We start from the raw sequence: 23,733 nt of genomic DNA, 5'->3' as shown, positions 1-23,733 counted from the left end.
TCTTCCCTGTTCTTACCTTCAGATAGAGGAAGCCTGGGAGTGGGATTGAAATCAAAGAGAGCCTTGGAATACTGTGGGAGTATTTTGCCAGTGTGTTCTTATATCTGAGTCTGTGGGAATTGTGTAAGTTGCTACCACAGGTGTTCAAGTGGCTACACTTTGTGTGACATTTTTAAATCAGCACTCTAAGGCTCAACTGTTAAGTGGTTATTTTACTTAGAACATACATAACACATTTTCACAGGGTTTATGGATAATTCAAATGATACCTGGACTATATCACAACAGGAGTCTGGAACTGGGCTTTTAGCTCAGTTGGCAGAGTACTTGCCTAGCACGCATAAGGCCCTGTGTTCGATCCCCGTGTGCCTGTTACCAACCTCTGTAGGTGTTTTTCTGTCATTTCACAGTACTGCCTTCATCTGCACTCTCACCCGTGTCTTGTCTGTGGGTGTTCAGGAGTTCCCACAAAGCAGAGTTAAATGGAACTGTTGGTTCCTGTCTGTGCTTATTGGTGGCTGTGTAATATACAGTATCCATGTAGACAAAATTATCCACGAGAAGCCAAGACACAACCTTTTGGCTCATTAACCAGACCCTGATCCATCAGCCAGGGATGGTATATTAGAGCCACAGAACCTTTGGGTAAGACCTAGAACTGCTTTACAGCACACCCTACCCATACGTCCTTTAAGTATAGAATCATGTTCTCTTCTTTCCTATTCGTATCCCTTTTTAGATTTTTCTCCTACTTCACTAAGACTTTGAGTGCTGTATTAAACAAGAGTGGAAAGAGGTCTGGATTCTTAACAGGACAGGCGTCCTGCTTTTTTGCAAAGTTAGTGTAACACCTTAGCTATGATTATAGTATGTAGCCTGTAATATGGTAAGGTATGTTCTGTCTGTTCCTAGTTTCTTGAGTACGTCTATCATGAAGGGATGTTGAATGTTCTCATATACCTTTTCTTTGTCTATCACGATGTCCTTAAGTCCTTTTCTATTCATGTGTGTATTGGTTTTTCGTATGTTCACCAAGCCTTGCAACCCTGGAATGAAACCAAATTATTTGTGGTTCCTAATCACCTTAATGTATTCTAGGATTCGGTTTGCAAATACTTGGTTGAGAAGTTTTGGTTGTGTGTTTATCAGAGCACTTGGTCTGTACTGTTCTTATGTTTGTATCTAGTTTGGGTGTCAAGGTGATCCTAGTTTGAGAAGTGCTGCATGAGATCTTGCTTCCAAGCTTGGAGAAGTCAGCTGCCTGTTCTTCATTTACTGCTTCAGTCTCATTACAGTTGAACGGTTTAATGTTGGTGGGTCACTGAGTTAGAAATCTATCCATCTCATCTGGTTTTCTACCTTTTCGAATCTAAGTATTCAAAGTGCCCCCAAATGGTCTTACGGATTTTGTAGGCATGTGTTTTAACAACTCTTTTTTCATCTCTAATCCTATTAATTTGGGCTTTTGTTTTAGTTTAGCTAAGGGTTTTTCAAACATCTGCCCTTCCTCCAGGGAGCCAGGTCTTTGGTTGGTTGTGTCCACTCATTGTTCTTTCAGTCTTTTCGTTAGCTTCTTCCCTAATATTATTTTCCACCATATGTTGAGTTGGTGACCTCTTTGGTTTGCTAGAACTGTAAGATCTTGCTTGTGTGTGTGTGTGTCTGTCTGTCTGTCTGTCTGTCTGTCTGTTTACATCTACAGCCTTTTCTTTTTAATATACCTTCACTGTGTCGCAGATGTCATGATGGAGATAACACTGTTATTTAATAAGATTGTAGGAATTTTGTTTCTTCAAGGACTACTGTTCATTTAATTGTGTAATTTTTTGTATGACTATTTGTATAGCCTCTGATGTTTCTCTTGTTGATGATGTCTAATTTTGCTTACTGTGGCCTACTAAGACAGGAATTATTTCAGACGTTTTTGTTTGGTTAGTGTTCTGTGGCTGTTGCTTTGGGGTATCTGTTAAGGCATGTTTGAGGGTCTATAGCATGATCGGCTTTAGAAAAGATTCCATATGGCACTAAGAAAAACGTATGCGTATTTCTTACCAGTTGGGTGGGATATCCAGTTGGTCTGTGGTGCAAAATGTAGCTGTGAGGCATCTTTGCTGGTTTGTGTGGGACGCGTGGGGTCCTTTGTGCCTTCCTCGTGTGTGTGTTGAAATTCAAAGCACCAAGACTTAGTTCCTAGACTCTGTCTTCTTGATGGACCCTTGCCCACGTTCCTTCCTGAGCGCCCAGAGCTGTAGTCTACTAACCTGCAAGGGCAGGTTTGTTCTCTGCCAGTTAAAGCCAGATTTTATTCACGGTGAATGCAAGAGAGAAAGCAGCCCCCTCTGCAAGGAAGGGAGCAGAACTGGAATCCACCCTTCTCCCAGGGACGTGGGGCAAGCAAACCTGCACAGTCTAGCTAGCTTCAGGGAAGAAGGAAGAGGAAGTAGGTGCCATCCCTGCTATTTTGGGACATGCCATACGGAAACTATCTACCCCCGACTCCCTTTGCCCTAGCTATTACACCTTCCACAGGATTAATCCTAATCTCTGTCCCTTTTGCCAGCTTGCTTACAGCTGTTGGCTTGGTAGACTTACACATCCTTTGACCCTCTGTGTTTATACATTGTTTGTTGTTTTTTTTTTCTTTAATCTTTTCTTACACACCAGACTTTAATCCCCCTTCCAGTCCACCCTCTAAATGTTCCACATCCCACCTCCGTCTCCAAAAGGATGCCCTCAGCCCTCCATACCTCCCACTCCCTGAGGCCACAAGTACCTCTAAGGTTAGGTACATCTTTTCTGACCGAGTCCACACCTGGGAGTCCTCTGCTGTATGTGTACCTGTGCACCTATGCACCTGTGCACCTGCACCTGTGCACCTTGGAGACAACACATCATCTTTTTTGAATCCACTTGGTCTGAGACTTGTCACTGGTGAATTGTGGAAGACGCATTTGAGAGTCTGCTGTCTCTCAGGTGACGGATTGCCCTCCATTGTTACTGCCAGCAGTGGGTTGGGTTGGGTGCAATTGATTCCCCCTTGGCTCTCTGTTCGTCTGTTCCTCTCTTGAGATATGTGTGTTCCTGGCACGTCTTCTGTACACACCCCTTTAGGAATCTTCTACAGTGGTGGCTCGGTTGTCATGAATTGCCTTAATATGAGTTTGCCTTGAACTGTCTTTTCTCGTCAGTTTTAAGAAATGACTGGTTGGACGTAGTCATTTCCTTCCAGGGCTTGAACTGTATTTTGTTCCATGCTTCCTCTCTGATCAGGTCGATGCTCCATTGGGTAAAAGTTCCCTGTCTCGGCTCCTCCTGCCTTCATGCTCTCAAGTTTGATTTCTTGCATGTATCCCAGATTCCTTGGGAGGTTTTTGACACATTTCTTTTTTTCCTTGTATATGTCTGAATTTATTATTGTCTTGTTTAGTTTTTTGTTTATTGTTCATTTTGCTTTGTCTTGCCTTTTCTGAAGTTGATTTTCTGGTGAGATCAAGGTCAAAACACAGGCGCACGTCTTTAATCCCAGCACTCAGAAGGCAGGCAGATCTCTGAGTTCAAAGGTAGCCTGGTCTACAGACTGAGACAGCCCAGGCTTGATCAGAGAAAAACCTCTACACAATATATCCCAGCCCAGATGTCAAAAATATAAACAATATTAACAACTATAAAGAAAAATATAACAAAATATCATATCTTGCATTAGCATCCTTGAGAAACGGGAAAGCACGGGACAGTACAGTTCAAAGAAACCCTGTCTCTAAAAACAACGGAGAAGGAAAAACAGTTACAAGTCAGGGGAGGGGGTTGTTGTTGTTGTTTTAAAGCCACTTAACCCAGAATCTAAACCTTTTTTCTTGCCCCACCCCCGACCCTTTTCTAAGAGATTCTCAGCAGTCCTTGGGACGCTCCCTGTGAGTAGTGTGCAGAAGAGAAGGAGTGTTTAGCAACGGCTATGACATGCTCTGTTTCCTGTTAAAGGTCCTGCGGAGAAAGATCTCGCAAGTGCTCAGCTTGTCCAGATCCTACACCGACTGCTAGCAGATGAGAGAAGTGCCCCGGAAATCAAGTATAACTCCATGGTTCTGATCTGTGCTCTCATGGGCTCTGGTAAGGCTCCTCCGTCTTCCATCAGATGTTAAGTGTATAATAAATGGTGACTTCAGGTTTAAAAAGAAGTTAGTTTGAAAGAGGATACAGGAACTTTGCCTCAGAGGGCAGAATGGGGGTCGGATACCTGAAGCTGTCATCACAGGCAGCTCTGAGCTGCCACATTTGGGTTGTGAGAACCACACTCAGTCTTGTGTCTTACAGGAGCCAAATGTGCTCCTGACTGCTGAGTCGTCTCTACACTTAAACCAAAACCGTTCTTCCATAAGAGAGCTGTCATAAACTACAGCAAAAAAGTAAATAACTGCAAAAGTCAAATGTGTTTATTAATGACAAGATATATTTTTTATGTCAAGAACAAGTTTTGGTACCATATGCTGTAGTATTAGCTGAAGACTTCTTTCAAGAAATCATTGATTTCTTGCTGATTTCCTGAGTGGTGGTAGTTGTTGAAAGAGAACTGTTGAAGCCCACCCCCCTCAGAATGTTACATCTGTATGTTGGTCCTCATAGCTGTATCAACTTTTTCTTACAGTGACGTAAAGCAGTGTTGGTAGGTACACAGGACTCTAGGGCTGCTGCAGTTTCTTGCTAGAGTGGCTCTTCTGTCCCAGTGTAACGGCCCTCTCAGTCTCTGCTGACTTCCTTGCTCTGACGTCTGATTTATGCGGTGTTAATCTAGTTAGTCCTACTTATTTTTGAGTAGTATTATCATGACTTTTCTTTCTCTCTACCTCAGTCTACGGTGTTGATAAGTTTGAGGTGTCCGGTAGGTAGTCTTTACGGAGTCATTTCATAATCCACTCTGCCAGTTCTGTTCATTGGTATGCATGCACCACTTATATTTAATGCAGTTATTTCTTCCTACTTAGATAACTACCCCCCGCCATTCTAAAGTTATGTGCTAGCAAAAAGTTCACTGTTTTTCCTCTTTTAAGAATGTACTTTATTAACCCCCTTCATTCATACAAAAAAATTTCTATAGTCAAGCGGTTTTTGTTCCTAGTTCTTTTCTGTCTACACAAGAAAGCCATGTTCCTTTGATGGTTTCTAATAAGAAATCCACTCTGTTCTGTTTCTCTTCCATATCTCTATTTCAATTTTTTTTAAAAAGTGTCTTAAAACCTATTTGAGTTTATCCTGTTTGAAGTTTTTCAGCTTTTACAATCCACAGGTCTCTTACTAAATAGTCTTTAACTATTATTACTTACGACTCTTTAAAGGTCTGCCCTGTTTTTCCTTCTTGTCCAAGGTCTCCATGGCTCGGATGTGAGATCTTTAGTGGTATCGCTGTAGGCTTTATCTTTTCTATTTCATTTTTATCTGTTGCTCAGATGATAACCTACGTTGCCTTATCTTAGAGTTTAGCAATCATTTCCTCAGGTCCTTTTATCCCAGTGTTAACTGCACCAGGTTTTTCAGCTTTCTAACATAGTTGTTTTGGCCCTGAAATTCCCATTTGCTGCTTTGCTGGGTTCCCCTTTCTTCCCGAAATTGTTTTCAGTCATGTGGAACATGTTCAGAGCTTTCTGTGGAGGTTAACTGTAATTAACTATAGAGAAGCATAGCTGTGCCCTACCAACCCTTTATCAGCGTTCTGTTCAGGAGCAATAAATATGTTCACGTTGCTTCTTCACCACCATCTGTCGCCACACTGTTTTCCCTTCCCCAGGACCGGTCCTGTATCCATCCAGCAGGAGCTCCCTGGTGTCCCTGTCCTCCTTGCCTCTGGCTGCTGCAATTCTGTGTTCAGCTTGTCCTTGTCCTTGTTATATTTGTGTTATTACAGGCTTATGTCGTGTAAGTTGAATAATAAAACACTCGTTGCAATGTTATGTCCCACCATGTGTGTACGTGACAATATGATTCCCTCCATGACGGGCATTCGTGTCTTATTTCTGCCTGGCCTTTAGAGTGAAGCCACCTAACACTGGCGTAAAAACCACTCAAGTCTGTTTCAGTTCTTTGAAAGCAGACAAAGCAGTGGGGATGAGGGGCCCCGTGAGAAACCTGTTCACTACTTTGCAGAGCTGTAGTACTGTTTCCCCAAGGTGGTTTCTGCCAGTCACACGCGTGGGTTCCCATTTCCCAGAATCCCAACAAACCCCATTTACTTTGAAGTTACCACTCCAGCGACTGAAAGCTGACTGCTGTGAGTCGCCTTTCTGCTGTCGTCAGTGATGCTGGGGATCTTTTCGTGTGCACAGTGGGAGTTGCTGTGAATGTTGTACAGTTCCTTCATAGGTTCTGGCCGTTAACCTTCTATCAGATCTGTTTATAAATATCCCTCCTTCCACTGACAATCTTTTTAACTTTGTTTTTACGGGTCTTTGATATATAAAAGCTTTTTTGTTTTGTTGAAGCACCATTGTTTGATGAAATTCATTGCTCTGTTTGTTGCCAGGAATAAAATCTAAGTTTGTGTGTGAGGCAGGGCATCAACTTCTGTCTTTTATGTATGACAACCTGTTTGTGGAAAAGCCTTGCCCTTTCTGACCAGTCTTGATACCCTTATCAAATCATTTGACTATATGTGAGAATTTATTTCTTCTCTCTCTTTTGTTCATCTCTGTCTGTCTCTGTAACAGAACTACACTAAAGTCAAGGAAGGAGAGGCTTCTGGTTTGTTCTTTTTCAAGATTTTGTAAACTTGAGGTCTTAAGATTTTATGTGGCTTGCCATACATGGTCCTATACACCTTTAATTCCAACACGTTTAAGGATGAGTCTGACTGGTTTACATAGTGAGCTCTAGGACAGCCAGGACTGTATAGAGAAACCGTGTCTCCAAAAAGAGAAAAAAAAAAAGATTCTATGTGACTTTATGATGGATTTCTTTGTTTCTAATAAAAGATTAGTATTCGTGTTTGATATTGGACATGCCAAAATTAACACATCAAGAACCAAGGAGAAGGCTCCGTGGGTAAGGGCACCAAAGCCTTCGTGAAAGCCTGAGTGTAGTTCTTGGGATCCACATGGTTGAAGGAGAGAATCGACTACCACAGATTGTCTTCTGACCACAACACATGCTCTGTGTGTGTGCACAAGCACGCTCAAAACACACATGTAAACAATGCAGATAAAATGTAAAACCCCAGCAGCTGAGGAGCACGGATTGTGTTAAACGCATCAGACCCCTTTCTTCCCAATAGACTCTTGGTCATACTAGGAGTCCTGCACTCTCTTACGGTTAAGGCTAAATGTGTAAGAAAAGGCAGGCTAGGAACTAGAAAGGAGGTGACTTTGACAGAATTTACTCAAAGTATAGGAAGTTAAAAAAAAAAAAACCTTCCATCTGTCACAAAATCTAACAGGTGTTAGTAAAGCAGGTTTTTGTTTGAACAGATAAGGAGGGTTAAGTTGTAGATTGCGTGTTAAGGTTATGGTAATGAGCTGTGTTTAACTGTATCTTCTTATTCTAAAGCACTGTGGACTGTAGAATCTAATAAAAAGTCTTTATAAATAACAGTGCACTCCCGAAAAAGACCTTGCTGGGTACTGCTGGGGTTCCTTCCTGCGTTATCCCTAGTTCTAGTAGAACAGTCAGATCTGTGTCTTGGGTAGAGTGTGTGGTAAGATGAGAGCAGCCTAGCAGACAGACCGTCCCGTCCGTCCCGCGGGAATGTGAGCATCCTCTATCCTCTTGCTGTTCTCTTCCAGAAGCACTACACAAGGAAGTACAAGACTTGGCCTTCCTAGATGTTGTATCCAAACTTCGAAGTCATGAGAACAAAAGTGTTGCCCAACAGGCCTCGCTCACAGAGCAGAGACTTACAGTGCAAAGCTGAGAACTGCCCCTTCCTGGCACCAGGCATCATCCCAGCTCCGACTCCCCCACTGTTCTCCATGCAGCCGCTCCTGAGACTCCATTCTCTACTACGTCACCTGTGCATGCGTGTAATGTTCCAGTACCAATGGAAGAACCGCCGTAGGTACCTGCCTAATAAGATTTCTAAACCCATAGTTAATGTGAACCTGACCGTCCAAGCCAGTCTCCAGCCATAACTGTTAGACCCTGCATTCCCGATGCCTGAGCTCCATTAAGTAGAATGTGCATGTCGTACTCCCATGATGACGTAGACTTGATGCTACATGCTGACTTGCTCCTCACACGCAGTAACCTACATAATAATGTACTGGTAACTTAGAATCAAAGACTGCAGCAGGGTCTGTCCAGCTTATTTAAAGGTGAAACCGAATGCTCAGAGTAGCACCGTGGTTTTTGTTTTTGTTGTTGTTTTGGTTTCTGGTTTATTTTTTGGTGCTGGGAAAGCACGGTGATCAAAAGAACTGTGTGGCTGCTCCTTCATTAGTCTCCTACCAACGTCAGGCCCGGTAACACCTAGAGTTGAACAGCTTTAGCACTCATTCTTTCCCTGCGATTTCTCCCTTTTTTTTTTTTTTTTTTTTTTTTCCTCTGAGCTGTATAGGCAGCTTGCCAGACACCGTGACAAACCTTCCTGGAGCTCCTCGTTCCATGTTTAACTGACAGCGGTACAGAGGCCCAGGGCTGGAACGTGGTTTTCAGTGTCAGCAGAATGTAGGAAGGAGTTAAACCCTAGCACACTGAACCACTTTGGATCCTGCCTGTACTTCAGATTCCGATTTGTTTGTAGTTAACGTCTAAACCTTCATCAGTAGCCAGCATTGTCAACGTGTGTCTCTGCAACGTCCTTGGCATTTGTTCAGTGAAGGAAACCTGAGGATGGCTTGTTTGGTGCAGAACGGACTTTTTTTTTCCCTCTGGTTTTCATCATTCAGGGTGAAAACGGGGGGGCTTCGTCTTTCACGCTCCTTTTCAATGTGCTAATTCCCGATGAACGTAAGAGGAAACACGACGTAAGCTAGCCTACACTAAAGAAAGGAAGGCCGGTTTTAAAAGCCATAGTAGCCAGTCCAGTACATTCTGCAGATGGCCTCATAGCAATCACTGTTAGAGTTCTTCACCTCCACTTTCCCACTGAGAACCACAATAATCTCCCGGCTGTAAGCCGGGACTCGATGTAAAGACTCTTCTTGGCAAAATGTAGTGTGCTCATCACTGCCACTTACCACCACCACGTGAGTTTTTAGAGCTTTGACACACAATCTTTATAAATGAATCGGGATTCCCTGTGAGCCGCCTGCCTCCTCACACCCAAGTTTGAGCCCTGCTGGTGTCCAAGGGAGGCTGGGCTCTGTTACAGGAATGGAGGGCAGTGAGAGGGCTGCTGAGAGGGGACCAGCTCCTTCCTCCCCAACAGGAGATACATGCATCTCTGCATTCTCTAAGTCAGACTTTGCTTTTCACACTTTTAAATTCAAGAAAGATCTACCTAATTTAAGTAAAAACCCGACTGACAATTCCCTCTGATGTCCAAATAAGGGAACTTTGGTGAGCGCCTGTGCTACACTCACTGTAGGAACGAGTTCTTTATTGTCTTTCTCCTGGGCTGGATAAGTGGACTGATGTTGCATAATACTGTCCATATTAATAACTTAATAAATAAATAGTATATGAAACTACAGTGGAATTACTTGGTTTTTTGGTGTGTGTGTGTGTGTGTGTGTGTGTGTGTGTGTGTGTGTGTGTGTGTTTTGTCTACATCTTCATTTTCAAGATCAGGATTCACTCCTAATTGATACAGTGTGTTGCTGATGGCATGCTCAAAGTTACAGACAGTCGTCAAACAATGTCCAGATAGACTGACTGATAGCTGGGATTTAGTAGATAGTTCTACTTCCAGATCTTTCAAAATAAAAACAAAACACTTAGAGATTTCTTTTTTTCTGTACTGCTTTTCAGTAAGAAAACAAAGAAAAAACAAAAACAAAAGAAACAAACAAACAAAAAAACCCTCAGAAACATCCCAAGATCATAGACTCGAAAGATGGGACCTTGTAACTAGACTACCGGCAATCAGTTCAGACTGATGGGAGCTGCTGGCTCTGACAAAACCAGTCACAATCCAGCTGTGCACTTAGTCACCGAGGCCTCAAATTAGGAACCTCACTGCTAAACCCAGGCAGTGAGTGGACAAATGCAGACTGGATGACCTTTCATCTCCAACTAATTCATCTGAGGGCTGACATTAAATTACTTGGCTGCCCACAGACTGGAGTTGAAAAGAGACAGTAAGAGAAATTTCCAGAAAGCTAGGAAATGTCTCTTCTTCCTTTTGGCCCCACCAGAAACTCGGCATCGTCTGACCACCTTTCCCACGCTGTAACTTTTTGTTCAAAGCAAATTTGATAAAGACTACTCCAGATTCTGATGTTTTCCTTGGAGTCATGTTTTGCCCATTCTTTGATGTGAATAGAGTTGTACAACAAACACCTGACAACGTTCTAAAATGATGACCTGTGGGGAGTGGCAGGGATTGCCATAATGGTCTGAGAAGGCCTGCATGTGAAGAACTCAGGAGATTAGGCTGTCCACGTTCTGATGGACATGTAGACTGTAGGTATTTACCTATTGAGATACTCATAGATGAGCATCACTCTTCGGATCCAGCTGTGACTACAGTCAATAAGCTACACGTCTACTCCACTCTGGGTAGCCATAACATTTCAACTATACAAGGATCATCAAATGGCATAAAGTGATGTTTGGGATGAAGCCTCTTAATTTTGGCTAGGAATATGTCATTTTTTTTTATACAGTTGTGTGACCTCATGAATTTACACATACCCAGGAGACCAAGATGTGCCAGGTAAGTATATGTTATATAGGCATATCTGAGTGGGATATTGAGGTAGCTATACTTTAAAAGTGTAACATATGGTCAGCAAAATGGCTCAGTGTGTGTAAGCACTTGCCACACAAGCTTGACAACTTGAGTTTGATCCATGAAACTTATGGTAGGAGATAACCAACTCCCAGAAGTTGTCCTCTAACCTTAACAAACTGCACCATTGCACACCCATCAAGCACACAACACGAGTACAAATTTTAAAGTAGAATAATGTAAAATACTTGGTCTTTGAACACTGATGTAATTCTGGCTTTGTTACCTATTGGCTGTTTGGCCAACTTGCTTGGGACTCAGCTCTTTTCTCTTCAGTATGGAAAACTTAAATAGTCCTCATGATCTTGAGGGAGAACTTTTAGAGATTCAAGATAAAGTAGATAAAAATGTGATATTACTATGGACTAGTCTTTTCTCACCCCTCTGCAGGTTTCCCACATAAAATAGTTTTAAAACAAAGCTAGGAGGGGTTGGGGATTTAGCTCCGTGGTAGAGCGCTTGCCTAGCAAGCTCAAGGCCCTGGGTTCTGTCCCCAGCTCTGAAAAAAAGAAAAGAGAAGAAAAGAAAAGAGAAGAGAAGGAAAAAAAAAAAAAAACAAGCTAGGAGTACAGCATGGTACTCCCAAGAAGCATGCAGGTCTCTATGAATTTGAGGCCAGCCTGTTCTACACAGTGAGTTCCAGGACTACATAGTGAGAGTGACCTAAAAATAAGTAATTAATAAAATCTTAAAAACTTTTTATAAAACAAAAATTTTAGTTCTATCCAGAATATAGATATTTTAATCTAACACATCAAACATAGAAAATATATATTGTGGTGTTCATAATTCCAGATACGAACATACATAGTGACAGTTATTTTGTACTCCAGAGTCAAGCCTTCATTAAGACAAATGTATACCAAGTCCCTGCGTTCTCTGGCCTTTACTCCCTCAGTCCCTACCTTTTCTCCTGACGGGTATTGCCATACTTGTCCAAGAGACATGGAGAGCATCCCACTTTATAGCAAACCAAAGGATCAAGTTGCCACACCTATCAGATGTACCCCACACTCAGGGCTTGGGCTGATGCAAACATCCCATACACAGTCCAGTCGCCTGTCCACCTAGTTGTATCCCACCATAAGCCATTTCCAACCTGTAGGCCCAGCCCACTTGCACTTCCATCCTCTGCCCAAACCTGCTCTGTCAGTATTAGCACTAACAAGAGAGTCCTATTTGACCAGATTTTACTGAAAATTTACAAACAATATGAAAGATCTCCTTTCTAAAAACTACCTATCCTGTAGAAAAGTTTGCCAATGAAAATTACCTTTATGAACCCAGGGAACAACTCAAAATAACAATCTCAATAAAGTTTTTAATTAAAAAAAAAAGAACAATCAAACTTCAAGGAACATTAAGAAGACACAAACAGCTCAATGATGATCAGGAGATTAATCACCAGAGTGATGCCCAAGAAAAGACAAACGTAGGCTGATGGGAATCACAAGGGCATTCTAGGACTTGAGAGCACTATTCGGTTGACATAGAAACATTGAAGAAGCTTCAACAGAAATGAAGATGAGTTTGAAAAGTCCAGTAACTCAACTAGAAAACTCAAAGCCTCATGGGTAGAATGGATCAAAAGAAGAGAGTAAAGGATATAAACCAAACCTTAGGAATGTGATTTAAAAACACAGCAACATACAGGAAGTGTAGGATGCCGTGAAAAGACCAACCTTCACGTTATAAGCATCTACCTGTTCTCCACAAGAAACATCTTTAGCTTTAAGTAATGCCGTAAGAGTAAAGAGGGATAGACAACATTCTCCAATCAGGTGGGACCAGGAAGTAAGCCGGCATTACTAATAACTGATAAAACATCTAAATCTACTGAATATAAAGACACAAATTAACATCAACTCATTCATAGCAGGTGATTGTCAGTATTGCACTTCATTCAATATACACATCGTCTGGACCAAAAACAAAAATATCAGAACTAATTGACATCATACGTCAACTGGACTTAAACATATCCACAGAATATTCCACCCAGATTCTGAACAGTATACACTCTGTTCAGCAATGCTCAGAAGCTTCTGAACCCAGATTCTGGAGCACAAAACAAATCTTTGCAAATCAAAAATGGTTGCCATGCTTTCTCATATCTGACCACACTGCAATGAAACTTTGACAGCAAATCATCTTTAGTGAATATGGAAACGTGTGGCGATTAAGCAACTCATTGCTGAATAGTGAATGGGTCAAAGAAGTCAAAGAAGGGAAAAAAAATCCTAGAACTAAATGAAAACAAAACTTCTGAGACATATTGAAACCAATCCTATGAGAAATTTATAGCTCTAAGAGCCTACATTTAAAAACCAGAAAAAGCACAAAGAAATGACTTAATGATGCAATTCAAAGATTTGAGAGAACAAAAGCAAACCCAGTTTACTGCAAGAAATAATAGAAATCAGAGAAGTCATCTTAAGGTTTCTATTTCTGCAATGAAAGACCATGACTGAAGTAACTCATGTAGCAAAGAGTGTACTTAACTTATTCTTTCACATCACTATTTGTGATGGTTTCTATAGGCTTGACCCAGGGAGTAGCACTTTTAGAAGGTATGGCCCTCTTGGAGTAGATGTAGCCTTGTTGGAATAAGTGTGAGGCTTTAACACCCTCATCCTAGCTTCCTAGAAATGAGTATTCTGCTAGCAGCCTTCAGATGAAGATGTAGAATTCTCATTTCCTCCTGCACCATGCCTACCTGGATGCTGCCATGTTCCTGCCTTGATGATAATGTACTGAACCTCTGAACCTGTAAGCCAGCTCCAGTTAAATGTTGTTCTTATAAGAGTTGCCTTGGTCATGGTGTCTATTCACAGCATTTCAACCCTAACTAAGGTGCTATTCATCATCAAAGGAAGTTAGGACAGGCATTCATGCAGGACAAGAACCTGATACAGAGGCCACAGAGGAGTGCTGCTTACTGGGTTGCTCGACCTGTTCTTGTAGAACCCAAGACCACCTGCCCAGGAATGGCTCTACCCACATTGGTCTGGGCCCTTCTCCACCAATCACTAATTAATAGAATGTCCTATAAGCTTGCCTACAGCCCAGCCTCACAGAGGCAGTTTTTTCAATTGAGGTTCACTCCTCTCTGATAACCCTAGTTTGTGTCTAGTGGACATAAAACTAGCTAGTAAAGAAATCAATGAACTAGAAACAACTAAAACAATATGAAGAATCAGTGTTAAGAGCCAGTTCTTTGAGAAGATAAAGATGGACAGATCTTCATCTCAGCTAACCAAAAGAGAGCCAATATCACTCTAATACCAAAACAGTAAAGACAAAAAGAGGGCATGGGGGTGAGAGGGGGGTAGGGGGAGGTGGGATACAGGCCTTGTAAACATAGACTCAAAAATACTCAATAAAATACTTGCAAACAAAATATTATCCCTCGTGATAAAAAGTTAGCTTTATCTCTAACGTGCAGGAATGGTTCAACATATACAAGTCAATACATGTAATAAACACTAAAAATGGATTTAAAGCCAAAACAAACCACATAATCATTTCAAACCTCTAACAAAATCCATACCTTCATGATAAAAGTCGTAGAGCATATAGAACAAGAGGGAACATACCTCAACATACTAAAAGCTATATATGAGACGCCTACAGCCAACATCATCCTAAATCAGTGGTAATCAACCTGTAGCTTCAGTCCCATTTGGAGATTGAATGGCCATTTAAATAGTCACCTAAGATCATCAGAAAACACTGACATTTACACTATGATTTTTAAACAGTAACAAAATTAACCATTATGAAGTATCAACAAAAAAAAAAAACAATTTTATGGCCTGGATTCACCACAACATGAGGAACTGTTTTGAAGAGTCACAGCATGAGGAAGGTTGAAAACCGCTGTCCTAAATAAAGAAAATTTTGAAGCAATTCTGCTGAAGTCAATCATGAAAAAGGAATGTTCACTATCCCCACTCTTTTTCAGCATTAGGCTAAAGGCACTAGTTGGAGCAAGAGAAGGTAATTAGGATAAAACAGGGAAAGAAGAAGACAAACTATCCCATTTTGCGGATGACATGACATTAGACATTAGTGATCTAAAAAAAAAAAATCTATCAGAAAACTTCTAGAAACATTTTGTCAACATTAAAAAATGTGGCAGGCTACAGAATCAACTTGCACAAATCAATAGATAACCTGTACAACAAACATGCAGAGAAGATCATGGACATGTTTTCATCCCCAATATCTTCAAAGATAATAAAGTACCTAACAATAAACCTAACCAAGTAAGTGAGAGGGACCTCTACAGTAAAGATTTTAAATCTCTGAAGAAAGTGATAAGGATGTTACACCGTGAGAAGATATATTGTGCTCTAGGGAGGGTAGAATTAATATTGTGAAATGAACATTTACCAAAAGCTATTTACAGATAAAAGGGCAATTAGAATCAGAATCCACAAATTTGTATTTCAGCCACTTACTATTTGACAAAAGTGTCATCATAAGCCAGAGAAAGGGCATTTTCAGCAAATGGTGCTGAGGAAACTGGATGTGCATTGCAGACATTGTGACTATACCAGAATCTCTCACCTTGCACAAAAACTAACTCAGAATGGACCAAACACCCAAACATGAAGCCCGAAACTTCCAGAAGAAACCATAGACAGTAGGATCTCTATGGGATGCAGGTGTAGGAAAGAACTTTCCAAATAGACCTCCATCTACCCAAGAATTAAGGGCAGCAACTGACTAGTAGGACTTCACGGAACTAGAAATCTTCTGCACAAGGAAAGTCATAATCAACTGGGTGAATAGAACACCCACAGAACGGGAGAGTACCTTTGCTGGTAATACATTTGACAGGATTAATATCCAAAATATATAAAGAACTCAAGACACAGAGTCAAAACAAACAAATGACCCACTTGACAAATGGGCCTGAGACCCAGAGAGTTCACAAAAGAGAAAAAAGAAGATTAAGAAATATCTCCAAAAAATGTTTTATCATTTCTAGCAGTTAGGGATTATGTAAATCAAAATCAGCTTTAAAATTCTCTTTTATCCCAGTCAGAATGGCAAAGCACAACAAAACAACTGATAACAAATTCTGGGAAGGATTCAACTGTTGGTTGGATTGCAACCTGGCAGAACCACTGTGGAAATCAGTGTGGAGAATTCTCCAGAGGTTACAACTAAATCTATCATATGACCCTATCATACCATTCCTTTGCATACACCCGAAGGACTTGACATCCCACTCCACAGATGACACTTGGTCAACCAAGTTCACGGCTGCTCCAGTCACAATGTCTAGGAAGTGGAAAAAGCTTCAATGTCCTTCAGCTGATGACTGGATAGTAAAAGTTTACAGGTACACTAAGGGATTAAACTAGAAAAAAAAAAGTCATATTGAATGAATAACCCAGACCCAAAAAGACAAATGTCACGTGGTCACTATTACTGTCAGATCCTGGCTTCAGATGAGAGTACATGTCCCAGAGTGACTACCAAAACCCAAGAAAGTAAAAAGACACCATTGCTATCATGAGGGATGAAGAAAGCAATAGAGGGGAAGTAACAGGATACATGTGATCTGATTGAGGACATGGAATTGCAAGCTGGGGTCCCTAGTTACAGAGGAGAGCAGAGGGAGAGGGGAGTAAAATAGAACAGTAAGAATGCCTGAAAAAGTCGTAAGAAAGCCTACTATTAACGTTCTTCCTACACGTACAGTTTAAATGAAATTTTATCATCTGAGCTGGCCAAAGACTACCACCTACCCTAAGCTCTGGTCTTGACAATCAACACTATAAGAAATTAAAATGAACACAAAATAGGAGTCTTTACTCATTCTGGGACTGAAGGGATGACTCATCGAGTAAAGCTCTTGCCATGAAATGGTGAGAACCTAAGTTCTGACAACCAGAGCCCATGCTGAGCTAAGCACAGCAGCACACATCTGTAGCCGTAGCATTTCTACAGAGAAATCGGGAAGGGTGGGAAAGGCCAGGATGACCCAGCTAGCTGGCATGGTGAAAAAGACATCTTGTCTCAAGGTGGAAGGTGAGGACCGGCACCCAAGCTTGTCCCCTGATCTCTATGCACACTGTGTGGCATGTCCACAGGTTCATACGCACTACACACACCATACAGAACATACTCTGCTCTTCACTCCTGCTGTATGATGTCCTAATGACCCACATAAATGAGAAGTGACTGCAGAATGACCATCTCTAATACCTGTTAACTCTTCAGCTTGCCCGGTTCCCATCAACTCAGTGACTCCCTCCAAGCCAGAAGAGGACAAGAGAGGCACTGCATGAAGAAAAGCATTTGATGAAAACTCACTTCTGGTTGCTTTCCCAAGAAAACTTAGCCATGCATCATTATGTATCACACCTTCATTTGACAGCTTTTGGTCTGTAAAAAGTGTGCTTTGTTAAATCAGTGACTCATGTCCAAAGCAAACTTCTGGAACAGCGTTCTACATGCTTTTTGGAGTAAATGCCCTATAATTTATATCATTAAAATACACCACTTGATGTAGCTGGTTTCCTTGTAGCATTTCACATATCCTTGGGTTTGGTTGACTTGCCTCATTCCACTCTGTCTCTCATCTCCCTGCTTCCTGTTCTCCCCGTTAACTAGCAGTTGCCTTCTGCTTTCAAACCACACACCAAGCTTCATACTAACTATATAGTCTTCAGTTACTTGGATGTACCATAGTTGCCCAACCTTTCCTCACATTTGGACTCCTAAGGTATCTTGAGTTTTGAAAACCAATCCCCAACAACCTCACAGTTCCCTGCACCCAAATGCCGTGGGGAAGAGACCTGACCAACCAGGAGTGCAGACATCCTGAGACCGCAGGACAGACTGCCACTTCTGCACACCTCTGCCCACATCCCCAGTCCAAGGGGAAACTGCACAGTGCCTCTGGACACGGAAATATAGGAACAGTCAGCTGCTGGTACCCACAGTTCTGGTGTGTGCCCGGGACCAAACTGAACCAGCCAACCAGCTCCTTGCACCCAACTCCCATGGGGAAGAGAGCTGGACCCTCACAAGTGTGGATACTATTGAGAAGTCAGAGGAGACTACCTTCTGCCCACAGTCTAGACCCAAGAGGGAATCACCTAGTGCCAACTGTGCCCACTGGGTGCAAGGACCTAGGAGCAAGGACCCTTTGATTCCTGCCCATGCCTAGAGCTGGAAGACAGTCTGCAGGAGCGCCGAAACAGCTGAGAGCAGAGCACCTGTTCTCAGGAAAGGCTGAAAGAAAACAGGAAAACAGTTCTACAGGAGTGCTGACAAAGAGGCCTACAGCAGGGTCAGGTCACTCTCAGAAAAAGCAAGACAAGAAAACATCAGAGACAACCCAATGGCTAGAGGCAAACGCAGGAACCTAAGCGACAGAAACCAAGACTACTTGGCATCATCAGAGCTCAGTTCTCCCACCAAAGAAAATACTGGATATCCAAACACACCAGAAAAGCAAGATTTAGATTTAAAATCACATTTTTTGATAATGATGGAGGACTTTAAAAAAGACATTAAGAACTCCCTTAAAGAAATACAGGAAAATGCAAGTAAACAAATAGAAACCCTTAGAGAGGAAACACAAAAATCCCTGAAAGAATTACAGGAAAACACAACCAAACAGGTGAAGGAATTGAAAATGGAAATAAAAACAATAAAGAAAGCACAAAGGGAAACAACCCTGGATATAGAAAACCTAAGGAAGAGACAAGGAGCTATAAATACAAGCATCACCAACAGAATACAAGAGATAAAAGAGACTCTCAGGGGCAGAAGATAGCATAGAAAACATTGACACAACTGTCAAAGATAATGGAAAATGGAAAAGTTCCTATCCCAAAACATACAGGAAATCCAGAACACAATGAGAAGATCAAACCTAAGGATAATAGGTATAGAAGAAAGGGAAGACTCTCAACTTAAAGGGCCAGTAAATATCTTCAACAAAATTATAGAAGAAAACTTCCCTCACCTAAAGAAAGAGCTGCCCATAAACATACAAGAAGCCTACAGAACTCCAAATAGATTGGACCAGGAGAGAAATTCCTCCTGTCACATGATAGTTAAAACACCAAATGCACAAAACAAAGAAAGAATTTTAAAAGCAGTAAGGGAAAAAGATCAAGTGACATATAAAGGCAGACATATAAGAGTTGCACCAGACTTCTCACCAGAGACTATGAAAGCCAGAAGATCCTGGACAGATGTCATACAGACACTAAGAGAACACAAATGCCAGTCCAAGTTACAGTATCCAGCAAAACTCTCAATTAACATAGATGGAGAAACCAAGATATTCCATTACAAAACTAAATTTACACAATATCTTTCTACAAATCCAGTCCTACAAAGGATAATGGATGGAAAACTCCAACACAAAGAGAGAAACTACACCATACAGAAAGCAAGAACATAATTTCCTTGCAATGAAACCAAAACAGAGACAGACAAACATAATTCCACCTCTAACAACGAAAATAAAAGGAAGCAATAATCATTATTCCTTAATATCTCTCAACATCAGTGGACTCAATCCCCCAATAAAAAGAGATAGACTAAAAGACTGGATATATGAAGAGGACCCAGCATTTTGCTGTATGCAGGAAACACACCTCAGAGACAAAGACAGATACTACCTCAGAGTAAATGGCTGGAAAACAACTTTCCAAACAAATGGTCTGAAGAAACAAGCTGGAGTTGCCATCCTAATATCAAATAAAATTGACTTTCAACAAAAAAAAACCATTAAAAAAGATAAGGAAGGCTCATCAAACGTGGAGCCAGCTCTTAGGTTCTCTGTGTGGTCTTGTCGTCAGCACAGCCAGGCCTATATGCAAGCAACCATGTCTAAGGGACCTGCAGTTGGCATTGATCTTGGCACCACCTACTCCTGTGTGGGTGTTTTCCAGCATGGAAAGGTGGAAATAATTGCCAATGACGAGGGTAACCGCACCACACTGAGCTATGTTGCTTTCACCAACACAGAATGATTAATTGGGGATGTGGCCAAGAATTAGATTGCAATGAACCCCACCAACACAGTTTTTGATGCCAAATGTCTGATCGGATGTAAGTTCAACGATGCTTTTGTTCAGTCTGACATGAAGCACTGACCCTTCATGGTGGTGAATGATGCCCAAGGTCCAAGTCTAATACAAAGGGGAGACAAAAAGTTTCTACCCAGAGGAAGTGCCCTCAGTGGTTCTGACAAAGATGAAGAAAATTGCAGAAGCTTACCTTGGAAAGACTGTTACCAATGCCGTGGTCACGGTGCCTGCTTACTTCAGTGACTCTCAGTGGCAGGCAACAAACGATGCTGGAACTATTGCTGGCCTCAGTGTACTTCCAATTATCAGTGAGCCAATGCTGCTGCTACTGCCTATGGCTTAGATAAGAAGGTCGGAGCTGAAAGGAATGTGCTGATTTCTGACTTGGGAGGTGGCACTTTTGATGTGTCAATTTTTGAAGTCAAATCAACAGCTAGAGACACCTACTTGGGTGGAAAAGACTTTGACAACCAAATGGTCAACCATTTTATTGCCGAGTTTAAGCGAAAGCACAAGAAGGACATTAGTGAGAACAAGAGAGCTGTCCGGCATCTCTGCACTGCTGTGAGTGGGCAAAGCACACCCTCACCTCCAGCACCCAGGCCAGTATGGAGATTGATTCTCTCTATGAGGGAATTGACTTCTACACCTCCATTACCCATGCTTGATGTGAGGAATTGAGTGCTGACCTGTTCCGTGGCACACTGGACCCTGTAGAGAAGGCCCTTCGAGATGCCAAACTAGACAAGTCACAGATCCATGATATTGTCCTGGTGGGTGGTTCTACCAGAATCCCCAAGATCCCGAAACTTCTGCAAGACTTCTTCAATGGAAAAGAACTGAATAAGAGCATTAACCCCAATGAAGCTGTTGCCTATGGTGCAGCTGTCCAGGCAGCCATTCTATCTGGAGACAAGTCTTCTCAGACTTGTTCAGGATTTGGTGCTCTTGGATATCACTCCTCTTTGGGATTGGAAACTACTAGTGGAGTCATGACTGTCCTCATCAAGCGCAATACCACCATTCCCACCAAGCAGACCCAGACTTTCACCACCTACTCTGAAAACCAGCCAGGTGTACTCATCCAGGTGTATGAAAGTGAAAGGGCCATGACCAAGGACAACAACCTACTTGGGAAGTTTGAGCTCACAGGCACCTCCACCACCCCGTGGAGTTTCTCAGATTGAGGTTACTTTTGACATTGATGCCAATGGCATCCTCAATGTTTCTGCTGTGGATAAGAACACAGGAAAGGAGAACAAGATCACCATCACCAATGACAACGGCCACTTGAGTAAGGAGGATATTGAGCACATAGTCCAAGAAGCTGAAAAGTACAAAGCTGAGGATGAGAAGCAGAGAGATAAGGTTTCCTCTAACTCACTGGAGTCTTATGCTTTCAACATGAAAGTAACTGTTGAAGATGAGAAGCTTCAAGGCAAGATCAATGATGAAGACAAACAGGAGATTCTTGACAAGTGCAATGAAGTCATCAGCTGGCTGCATAAGAACCAGACTGCAGAGAAGGAAGAATTTGAGCATTAGCAGAAAGAACTGGAGAAGGTCTGCAACCCTATCATTACCAAGCTGTACCAGAGTGCTGGTGGCATGCCTGGAGGATGCCGGTGGCTTCCCTGGTGGAGGAATTCCTCCATCTGGTGGTGCTTCTTCAGGCCCCACCATTGAAGAGGTGGATTAAGTCAAAGTAGAAGGTATAGCATTGTTCCACAGGGACCCAAAACAAGTAACATGGAATAATAAAACTATTTAAATTGGCACCAAAAAAAATAATAAGGTAGGATACTTCATATTCAAAGGAAAAATCCACCAAGATGAACTCTCAATCCTAAATATCTATGCTCCAAATGCAAGGGCACCTACATTCATAAAAGAAACCTTACTAAATCTCAAAGTACACATTGAACCTCACACGATAATAGTAGGAGATTTCAACACCCCACTCCCATCAATGGACAGATCATGGAAACAGAAATTAAACAGAGACATAGAGAAACTAACAGAAGTTATGAACCAAATGGACTTAACAGATATTTATAGAACATTCTATCCTAAATCAAAAGGATATACCTTCTTCTCACCACCTCACGGTACTTTCTCCAAAATTGACCATATAATTGGTCGTAAAACAGGCCTCAACAGATACAGAAAGATAGAAATAATCCCATGCGTTCTATCAGACCACCACGGGCTAAAGCTGGTCTTCAATAACAACAATAATGACAGAAAGCCCACATATGCATGGAAGTTGAACAATGCTCTGCTCGATGACAACTTGGTCAAGGAAGAAATAAAGAAAGAAATTAAAGACCTCTTAGAATTTAATGAAAATGAAGATACATTCCCAAACCTATGGGACACAATGAAAGCAGTACTAAGAGGAAAACTCATAACTCTGAGTGCCTGCAGAAAGAAACAGGAGAGAGCATATGTCAACAGCTTGACAACACACCTAAAAGCTCTAGTACAAAAAGAAACAAATAAACCCAAGAGGAGTGGAAGGCAGGAAATAATCAAACTCAGAGCTGAAATCAACCAAGTAGAAACAAAAAGGACTATAAAAAAAATCAACAAAACCAGGAGCTGCTTCTTTGAGAAAATCAACAAGATAGATAAACCCTTAACCAGACTAACCAGAGGACACAAAGAGTGTATCTAAATTAACAAAATCAGAAATGAAAAGGGGGACATAACAACAGAATCTGAAGAAATTTTTTAAAAAATCATCAGATCCTACTACAAAAGCCTATATTCAACAAAACTGGAAAATCTGGAGGAAATGGACACTTTTCTAGACAGATACCAGGTACCAAATTTAAATCAGAAACAAACCATCTAAACAACCCTATAACTCCTAAAGAAATAGAAGCAGTTATTAAAAGTCTCCCAACCAAAAATAGCCCAGGACCAGATGTGTTTAGTGCAGAACTCTGTCAGACCTTCATAGAAGACCTCATACCAATACTATCCAAACTATTCCACAAAATAAAAACAAACGGAGCACTACCAAATTCCTTCTATGAAGCCACAATTACTCTTATACTGAAACCACACAAAGACCCAACAAAGAAAGAAAACTTCAGACCAATTTCCCATATGAATATTGATGCAAAAATACTCATTAAATTCTTGCAAACTGAATCCAAGAACACATCAAAACGATCATCCATCATGATCAAGTAGGCTTCATCCCAGGGATGGAGGGATGGTTTAATATACAAAAATCCATCAGTATAATCCACTATATAAACAAACTCAAAGATAAGAACCACATAATCATTTGATTAGATGCTGAGAAAGCATTTGACAAAATTCAACATCCCTTCATGATAAAAGTCCTGGAAAGATCAGGAATTCAAGGCCTATATCTAAACATAGTAAAAGCCATATACAGCAAACCAGTCACTAACATCAAACTAAATGGAGAGAAACTTGAAGCAATGCCACTAAAATCAGGGACTAGACAAGGCTGCCCATTCTTTCCCTAATTATTCAATATAGTACTCAAAGTCCTAGCCAGAGCAATCAGAAAACGAAAGGAGGTCAAAGGGATACAAATTGGAAGGGAAGAAATCAAAATATCACTATTTGCAGATGATAGGATAGTGTACTTAATTAAGTGACCACAAATGTTCCACCAGAGAACTACTTAATCTGATAAACAACTTCAGCAAAGTGTCAGGGTATAAAACTAACTAAAACAAATCAGTAGCCTTCCTCTACTCAAAGGATAAACAAGCTGAGAAAGAAATTAGGGAAATGACACCCTTCACA

General features: G+C 41.4%; 1 protein-coding gene and 1 pseudogene across 7 annotated transcripts in view; both read left to right on the top strand.

Moving 5' to 3' along the window:
• Window positions 1–9,613, top strand: part of Rap1gds1 (Rap1 GTPase-GDP dissociation stimulator 1) — a 144,843-nt gene extending 135,230 nt beyond the window's left edge. For 5 of the 7 annotated variants that reach the window (XM_039102469.2, XM_039102473.2, NM_001107728.2 and 2 more), the window contains 2 exon segments: window positions 3,979–4,107; window positions 7,767–9,613. In XM_039102469.2, the coding sequence (XP_038958397.1) occupies window positions 3,979–4,107; window positions 7,767–7,894 (257 nt within the window). In that variant the 3' untranslated portion in view covers window positions 7,895–9,613. 7 annotated transcript variants of the gene reach the window in all.
• A 9,775-nt stretch (window positions 9,614–19,388) lies between these two features.
• Hspa8-ps20 (heat shock protein family A (Hsp70) member 8, pseudogene 20) lies at window positions 19,389–22,510 on the top strand (annotated as a pseudogene).
• Window positions 22,511–23,733: the final 1,223 nt, after the last annotated feature.

This window comes from Rattus norvegicus, chromosome 2 (assembly GCF_036323735.1).
Source record: "Rattus norvegicus strain BN/NHsdMcwi chromosome 2, GRCr8, whole genome shotgun sequence".
Lineage (NCBI taxonomy): Eukaryota > Metazoa > Chordata > Mammalia > Rodentia > Muridae > Rattus > Rattus norvegicus.
This window is presented reverse-complemented; position numbering and strand designations above follow the sequence as displayed.